Below are 9774 nucleotides of genomic sequence, written 5' to 3' on the forward strand. Positions count from 1 at the left end.
AATTATTCATCGAAAACAAAAAAAGAAGTATGTGATTTGGTATTTTTGGAGAAAATTAGTTTTTAAATTATGTAGCAATTTATTTCTATTTTAAAACTATATAATAGCGTATCCCTTTTTTGAAACTTGAAATCGAGTTCCCTTTATAACTTTGGCTTTACCATTTTTGAGTTATCTTCTACACTTATCTGGTATTCTAGCTAAACTTTCTACTCATAATTCTAATTGATTTAGGATTAGTATCTTTCAAATGAAAATTTAATTCTCTACAACTTTTCCAAAAATAGAGAAAACCAAATTTCAATATTTGCAAGGCCAAAAATGTGATTCAAGTTGCTGTTGAAAAATTGTAACGATTTTTTAGCATCTTCTAAAGGGAGATCATATTAATACCGATCGGTATTAATCATATTTCAATTAGTATTGATTAGTACTAATAATTTCCCAATTAATACCAATCGGCACTAATAAGAATACTCGAAATATTGATCGGTAATAATTGGGGATCAGTAATAAGAAAACTCGAGTTATAAGTGGAACTCGATTTTTAGAAAATTGAGTTATAAGGGGAACTCGATTCTCAGAAAATCAAGTTCCAAAATAGGGACATACAACTAAATAGTTTAAAAATAGAGACAAATTGCTGCATGATTTAAAAATTAAGAGCAAGAGCCCATTTTCCCCTATTATTTCCATATTTGTGTTTTTTTTTTTTTTTTTAAGGAATTCCATAGGGGAAGAGTTTTCTTTTTCTTTTTTTTTTAAAGAAAAAACATATAGAGGAATAGATTTGATTATAGACATCAAATACCAAAATGTGTTAATTAAGTAAAAAACTCTTTGAGTTAATCAAATTTAACTATGATTATTGTGGGAGTCAAAAAACCTAAAATTTGATTGATATGAGTTACTAAGGTTCCACAATGGGAGATTTGAACAAAACAAAAATTAGTCTCAAACAATTAGATTTAAATGTATTGTATTGAAGCCAAGTGCTAAAGGACAAGTTTACAAACACTCTCTTGCTTTACTCCCTCTATTTCTCTCTATGTTTTTCTGTGTGCCCCCCTCTATTCTTTTCTGGTATTCTTTTATACTTCCTCTGCCCTTATTCTCTAAAATGTACTATCTTTACACAGTTGACAGGTTGATTGTCCTATCAGGCATTTGCTTCACTATTTTCATGACAAAGGAAGATTTTTGGGGCCATAAGCATTGTTCAGGCCAATCATTCATCAATAAATGGGATTGTGCTAACAGATAAATCTAATTAATGCGGAGGTAATTATTACTTTATCAAGAAGCTTCAGCATGTCTCCTCGGACACTTCTACATTTCTCTATGTTCTTCCTTAGAAGCTTGGAAGCAATCATGTCCTTGGCTAATGAATCTCCGACCCATCTAGGGAAGAAAGCATTTGATCATCTTCCATGTTCCGAGGTCAAATTCTTTCAAAGGGGCCCATCATTAGGCTTGGTCTAGCAAGAAATGGGCCTATCCCCTCATAGAGCCTAACACTTCCCTAAATTATGGTCATTCCCCCCCCCCACATAGCCCCCACGATCTAAAGCCCACTTACTTCGTGGGAGGGGATTGTGGTAGAGTTCCAAGGAGCCACTTCAAAGCCGTATTTTCTTGACATTGATGGGAGAGTGGACGTCAGGCCATTTAATGGAAGGGGTATGACTCTTAGACTTCCAAGCAACGACGACACTTCTAGCACCGAAGGTGATGATTGCCTTGAGATAGTGTTAAAAAGGGTGGAGTTACCTTTCCTGCCCATCTCTTCCACTACTTAAGGTGCTTTGGGTTCCCTGGCTTTTTCTTTACCCTGTTTCTCTATTCACTTTGAAGACTTGCTACCCTTTGAAGCTTTCCCCAAGTGCCCATTTATCTTCTTAGGTTCTTTTTCTTCTTCCTTCTGTTCCTTTGCTTCTTACTAATTCAAAAAATACCATGGGGAAGTTCTTTAGTTTAGTTAACACCCCCCCGCAGGCTAGCATCTTTTACGGCTAAATATAGGATTCCAAACGATGTAGACATAAGACACCATGGGGATAAGGAGGTAGCAGAAAATAGGGGCCACATAAGAGTCGTTATCCCTTTAATTGCCTTTTTAGAGGGCTGAGTTCAGATTTCGATGAGCGACTTGCTCATGGGATTCCTTAAACACTTTAAATTGTGCTCTGACCAGTGTTCCCAAAATATTTTCTGCATAGTGAGTTATGTGGATAAGTTGAACAAAAGGATAGGGCTAAACCTTACCTATCATGACATCAATTTCATATATAACACCAAACCAGCCATAAATCGAGCTGGTACCTAAAAGCCCGTCATGGACTTGTGAGGCTCATCTCCTGTCTTCCTGACTCCAACAAGGTGACGGATGGGGGCTACCTCATAGTCTAAAGAAAATGGCATCCGCCTTTGTTCCACAACCGTGGGTTACCCAGGTCCATAAGGTTTAACTTGTGCTTATTTACCTTTGTTTATTAATGGGATTCTAACATAAGGTATGTGCTTTTGTAGATCTGAGCACAATTCAGAAACAAGAGAGCCTTATAGAGGTGACAAATCTCAACAAGCTCCTCTACTCTGAGACCTACGTACACAAGGACGGTTAACTTCAAGCGACCCATATTATCCTCGAGTATTGGCCCTCATATCCCTGCTTCCAAAAAGGCCAAGACTTGATCAAGGTTATTGACTAGTGTCTGCCCTATATTAACGTCTACCTAAAAGGGTTCATTCCATCTCCGTTGCCAATCGAGCAACTCCATTTTCGTTGGCATCGAGGAAACTCTCTGCCACCTTTTACGAACGCTGATCTTGGAGTTTCGGTAGCGATTCTGAGCACTGAACTAATGGTTTCGAGCATTCCCCTCGGTAAGGTTCTTGAAGTTCGTGAAGTCATTCGTTCAAAGGTTCTTGATCTAGACATGTCTTTCCAGAGGATATGGCCAGACATTTCAGAGCCTCTCAACAGACCCCATCCTTAGCTTAGCCTCCTTCGACTGCCTAGACGAGAGAAAGACCAAGGAAAAGAAATAAAACTGCCCGAGCTGAGGTGCTTACGGCCACTATTCCGACCTCCACAACTCCAAGCCAAGTGTCGCCTTCTCCTGTTCCCGAAGCGACCATGGGGTCTTCGAAACCTCCCCCTCATCCTTACTCCTGTGAGTTCATGCCTAAAGGTGCTTTACTACCGTTCACAGAAGGGGTCAGACCATGTGCATATGAGTATAAGGGTGAAGTAGCTAAGTGCGTGGGTAAAGCTCTGCTTCTTCTTTAAGACATGGCGCTCTAGGAAAGGATGGAAGATGATGGGATGCTCTATGCCTTGAAAAGGAACGTGGTCTTGGTGAGTCTTGATTTCATCATTGCATTTCGAGTTTTCATTTTACTTACTCTTCCCTTGACACCACTACTCTTATTCTCGTTTGTAGAGCTATAGGGGCTTGGTGGACATGGACAAGAGGCTCTCTAAGGCCAACGCAAAGCCTAAGGAGGTCGAGTCCGAGTATGAGAGGTTGATAAGCAAGATCAAGGACCTCATGGCCAAAGTGAATAAGTCCGAGACCCACTGTACTAAGGCTGAAGATGAAGTATCGACCTTGAAGGCTAGCCTGGAAGAGGCTATGAAGAAGTTGGCAGAGTCTTCAGAGGCCTTGAAAGAGAAAACTTTCGAGTTGGAGAAGAAAGACGCAAATCTTAGCGAGAGGCTCTAAAAGGCGTATAACGAAGGCCATGAGGACGCCAAGGATTACCTTAGGCCCCAAGTGAGGAAGTCTTGTTACTTGGCTTTTGTGGATGGCTGGGTGAGTGCGTTGGATGCCCTGCATGTGAAAGCTTTTTCAACGCTTCGGAATGAGGAAGAGATGCCCATTCTTAGCAATTACCTTCCAGAGGAGCCAACTGCTATAAAAGCTGATATGGAAGGGTCTTTGGTGGAGATTCTTGAAAGAGAAAAGACTGATGGGGTGTCGATGCCTCACGGCAGACGACCACCCATCACAGCAATGCTCATGCCTCCTGTCGCCTCTCGGAGGTGGGGCGGTTCTCTCATCACTTGCTGTCTAAAAGAGGAGAAGGCATGGGCTCGGGTGCTGTGAAAGAGGGTGAAAAAAGGGTAACCTTTGGTGTGTGACTAAGTTAAGTCAATTTTAATCTATTATTACTAAAGGTAATGAAGTCGCCACCAATCATTGAGTTTTTTCTAAGGTGTGATTGGTCATCTGACTATATTTGATTTTATTACTAGTCTTAAGTTAAGAAAAATGGTTTTTTTTTTTCCTAATCTAATGTGGATGGTAAAATATTTTGATGAAGTCTTGTTATGTGTGGGGAAGGTGTTAGGCACCCCATAACCCCTGTCTAGAGACGGTCCTTTGTTTTGTTAAAATCTTAATTTTAGGTTATTAGTAGTTAAAAACAAGCTATTGGTATTAGTTTTTTGGGCTTTAAAAGAATTAAGCTTTGAGGTTTAATTTTGGAAAGGGGTGTGGCCTTTATCAATGTTTTGCTAGCACATTTGGAATTATTACCAAATTTCCACAATGAAAATCTAGCAGCATTTTGCCTTATTTTCATGGCAAAAATCCAACAGCATTTTAAATTAGGTGCGTCATAGCACACAAAACACTATTCTCACCAAGCTTTCACTGTGAGAATACGACAAATGGATGCCCTATTTTCACGATAAAAATTTGGCAGAGTTTCACATTAGGTGCGCTATGGCGCACGACAAGGTTTTGTACCTGTGTATACGGCATGTGTTAGTATGTTCATACTAAGGCAAGCCAGGGCTCATGGAAGTATCAACATTTTGATGTATATCGCATACACGGGGAAACCAATGTCACTAGCTGACATGGATCAAAGGCAATCACACCGCGACAATCATGCACACAATGTAGCATGAATATGCATCTACAATATAAGCCTTAAATGCATACCCACACTCCAAGGTTAAGAGTGCCCATGATTACGTGGAGGTTGCCCTTCTAACCATGTGTATCCATCATACAAAGTGTATGACCATCGATCTTTAAATAACAAATAGAAACCCCTCTACATTTTCATAGTGTAGGAACTTTATCCACACTTCCATGATGTAGGAACCTCTCCACACTTCCATAACATAGGAATATTTTATGGTACTTGACGCACCCTAACATGCTTAGTATAACCCTCCTTACTTCCACAGTGTAGGGCCATTTCCAAACTTCCACAGTGTAGGAGCCTCTCCAAGCTTTCCTAGCGTAGGAACCTTTCCATATTTCCATAGTGTAGGAACCTTTACACGCTTTCCCGACATAGAAACCTTTTCCACATTTCCATGGTGTAAGAACCTCTCCACACTTTCTCGGTGTAGCAATCTTTCCACACTTCCATCGTGTAGGAACCCCTCTAAAAACTTTATTTTCCTAAGATTTGATTCAGCCATGCTAGTTTAATCCTATCTTTATCCAAAATTTCTCTCTCAGGATTTAATTCAGCCATGTTCATTTAATCTACATTTTCAAAACTACTCCCGTTTAAAAGTCTCCCCTTTAAATCAAAAGTATTCTAATCATCATGTTTTGAATTTTCTAAATATTCTGTTTCATCATGCATAGCATTAATTATGTTTACCTAACATTTTTCATAGTTTTCATAGCTTTTACCCATGTTTTCATAGCATATTGCATTTACATGTTCATCTAGGTTGCCTAAAATTAAAATTTGCCCAAGCATATGAGTTGCATAAACCTAGATATACATGTATGCAATTCACATGTATATATATCAATGTACATCTTTGTGCATGCACGTATGCACATATGAAAGCATACAAGTATGTTTATGTTTACAAATCTACTTATGCATAGGAACAAAAATATTTTCTAGCATCATCATAGTGTAAATGATAAAAACAAAAAATACAAATGCCAAAAATAAAAACCAAAAATAAAATAATAATTCTAGCATTATTTCCTAGTTGCATTGCTACTTACATATTTGCAGGAATTAATGAGAAAGAAAAAGAAATGGACACTCACCTCAAATGCATAGTAGGAGTCTGAAGCTGGGAATTGGACCCACTAGAACAAGACTCGCCTCCAAGAAGAGAGGATTATTGTTGAGAAAGTGAGAAATGAGTTTGAAATTATCAAAATGAGAGTTTAGGGCCCATTTATAGCTATCCATACGGACGGGCTGGCTAGCACACCTTCAAGGGCAGCCTGGCTAATCGGGTCAATGTTGACCGGCCAAAAAAATAATAATAATAAATAAATAAATAAAAAAGGAGGAAGTTTTTCTCAGTGCCAAAGATGCTAGATCAAGAAAAAGATTTTCAAATCCTTTGTAGTAGCTCAGCCTTATCAAGGTAAGACCGGTTTTGGCCTATAATAGTGCAGTTTTCCACAAGAAATTTAGGGGCAACAAAATTTGGAATTATGTTATTTATCCAACACCTTTCATTGCAATTGAGATGCTAGATAAAGAAGGGGTAGCTATAGATACTGTATTTTGTCGACCCTTGATTTGAGTGTTGGATTCCGAAAATTCCAAAAATATCAAATTCTCACTAGAGGACTGTGGGAACATCTAGATTGACATGATACAATCCGTTTGGACATTGGAGAATTTAAGGTGCCATTTTAGGTGAAAATGACCAAAATGCCCTTAATCAACCCGGGGCTAACTAAAGATCAAAATTGGTTAGAAACACTCCAAAGCAATGTTTTCCATGTTTTTACATCAAACTCGAGATTATTATAGTTTTTTGTTAACTTTGACCAAGTTTGACCTGAAAACCTAATTTTGATCCAATTGTTAGAATGGGTTGGAACCAATGTCATTATGAAGACTATTAAATTTCCTTGAAAATTGAAGTTAAAACAGTTGAGATATCTTGAAAATCATGCTGGGCGCATTAGCTTGCTTCTCGAGGCCATAACTTTTAATCCGACCGTTGGATTTCCAAAATGTCAAGTGTTATGGAAACTATATGTCCATGCCTAACACTTTCCCCACCCATAACTAGACTTTCAAACTCAAAAATCAAGATTTTTTTACCATCCGTATTAGATTAGGAAAAATGACCATTTTTTCTTAGACTAGGACTGGTAATAAAATAAAATAGAGTCAGGTGACCAGTCACACCTTAGAAAAAACTCAATGATTAGTGGCGACTTCACTACCTTTGGTAATAATAGATTAAAATTGACTTAATTTAGTCACATGATAGAGGCTCACCCTTTTTCTAACCCTTTTTCATTGCACCCGAGCTCCATAACAAGGCGCGAGTGTCGCCGCATAGGGCGGTCAACCACTGCTAGGCATCGACATGTTCCCTAAGAGGGAACTCAAGAGATGGTGGTCTTCATTCTCTTCCAAGGACCAAGATTTCATCAAAGGGTTTATAGGAGATGCCAATGCACTATTTCGCACTTCTCTTGATTGGAGTCTACTAGAGGCCATAGCTATTTGTTGGGACCTTCTTTGAGGTGTGTCACCATCAGAGATGTGGACTTAGTTCCTACCATAGAGGAGTATGACCGCTCTTTCTTTTTGACTACTCCTTTGGTTCGGGTCTATTAGCCAACTAACCGGCCTCGCTATCCCAATCGATTGGTGGACTTATTGGGCTCAAAGACACCTGTTATGAGTGCTCTGACTCAACATGGGAGTAGCTTAGGAGGTAGCTTACCCTTCAACTTTTTGACTTGTCGATTCAACTTAGCTGGGTGTCCAACAAATTACCGGGAGGACTTTGTGGATTTGAAGGAGTGCTGGACTTCTTAAAGATGCCAAGCTTTTGTGATGGCTTTCTTTGGCTTGATACTCTTTCCTTCTCAGTCAAGCTTTATTAGCTTTGCGGTGTTACCCCTGGTGAATATTGTGGGTGCAACAGGGGAGAGAATGCCTTAGCCAAGTGGACCGCAGTAGAGAAGGAAATGGAGTCGCCACCTAGATTAGGTCTAGGAACCATAAATATAGCGCCCTTCATGAAAGGACTGATCTATTACCAGAGCACATGTCCGGAGTTTAGGTATGGGGATGAAAAGGTGTTAGGCATCCAACCCCACCCCACCCGTGGGTTGGCTTCCACTCATTGTGTGTTATGTCTTAATCTCATTAAAGGCACATTCAACATTCATCATTCTAGTCTCACACACACGCTAGCATACATCTAAGCAAACAACATGGCATATTTCATCCTAGACCCTAACATACATCTATCACACATAGCATCGTATAACATCCAAGGCGGAAACACAGATGTGGTAGCATCAAACAAACATGTGATTGCACTTTAAACATAAAAAATATGGCATCCAAGGAAGCTTATTCATGTTCATCAACCAAAGAGAAAATCATATTCCAAACAAATGAATGTTCATATGAATGCATGACTTACCTCTCACTACACCACAACACCTATGCATCAATGCATGATCATGTTATATGCATGTTCATGGCACATCAACAAGATTGAAGATAAACCCTAATCTAACATGTAAAGAACAGACAACAAACAAAACATGGAGGCAGAGACATATACATATAGAAAACTAGGACAAACTAAGACATATTAAACAAATAATACAAAGAAACAGAAGCCAAGAGGTTTGAATTAGGGTTTTATTGGCACGAGTATGTGTGCGTATACATAAGGCCTACGTACGCAACCCAGTTTTATGCGTACACATACTTCAAGTATGTGTGTGCATGCAATAAGCATACGTATGCATACACACCCTAAACCCTAATTCCGAAAACAAGAACATAGCAGCACAAAAACTAAATCTAGCAGCCTAGCATGCTTAAAACAATAAAACAAAGCAAACCTAAACTAAACAAACATATTAAACATATATAAAACAAAAAAAAAAAAAAAAAAAAAAAAAAAAAAAGAAAAACATATCTAATCAAAGAAAAGGTGGCAAGAAGAGTTAGAACTTTAACCTCCAAAACAAAGGCTCCTTGGCTTGATTTTGACCATTCCCTTCAGTCAATCCAATCACAACCAAACTAAAATAAGTTAGTTAAACCTTGAACTCAAAGATCAAGACCAAAAAAGGTCTTAATCAGAAAAATATTGACTTGAAGATGTTTTGTGAAAAACTCCCTCTTTGATTCACTATTTCTAGTGAATCTTGTGTTTTCCCTTCAGATTTTTTGTCTCTTTTGAAAAGGTATCATGTATAGCTTTTTATAGTAAAAAAATAGGGGTTTGGAATGGCTCCCAAACGATGTGAGATTCATTCCAAGACAATCTTTAATGTAGAAAAACTTGTCTTTTATAGTTTTTGGAACCCTAGCATGTGCACCCATGCTCGTGTTTGCATACACATGCATGAAGCTTGCGCATGCAAAGCTTGAGCATGTGTGCATATATGCTTGTATGCATATGCATGCCTTAGGGTTTCTGTGGTCTTTCCTTTCAAAAAATAGCTTATTTAGTACATAAAAGAGTTATATTTTTCTGAAAACACTTTCCTCAAGTCAATTTCAATCTAATCGGGCCTTAAACCAACTTTGGGCTTTAGAATTCCAACTTCATTGGGGAATGGGGGCTCGAGTCGTAAGAGGTACAAAATGCGATGTCTACAGATGTCCTACTTTTGATTCGTGAGCTTTGCTAGTGGAATCAAAAGAATAAGAGATAAAACATTTTATTTCGACGTACAACTTGGGCCCAACACACACACACGGCAAACAATACGCATACATAGGGTGGGGTGCAACTCCGCAAAGTTTCATGAGATTCGTATGTTTGAAGTC

The 9774-nt window shown here is 38.7% G+C and overlaps 1 protein-coding gene across 1 annotated transcript; it reads left to right on the top strand.

Moving 5' to 3' along the window:
- Positions 1 to 2379: 2379 nt before the first annotated feature.
- LOC115958811 lies at positions 2380 to 3965 on the top strand. The gene is made up of 3 exons (XM_031077095.1): positions 2380 to 2453; positions 2530 to 3361; positions 3447 to 3965. Exons 2-3 carry the CDS (start codon positions 3314 to 3316, stop codon positions 3726 to 3728), a joined length of 330 nt encoding a protein of 109 aa, XP_030932955.1. The 5' UTR covers positions 2380 to 2453; positions 2530 to 3313; the 3' UTR covers positions 3729 to 3965.
- Positions 3966 to 9774: the final 5809 nt, after the last annotated feature.

The sequence above is a fragment of the Quercus lobata genome, chromosome 1 (assembly GCF_001633185.2).
Source record: "Quercus lobata isolate SW786 chromosome 1, ValleyOak3.0 Primary Assembly, whole genome shotgun sequence".
Classification (NCBI taxonomy): Eukaryota; Viridiplantae; Streptophyta; class Magnoliopsida; order Fagales; family Fagaceae; genus Quercus; species Quercus lobata.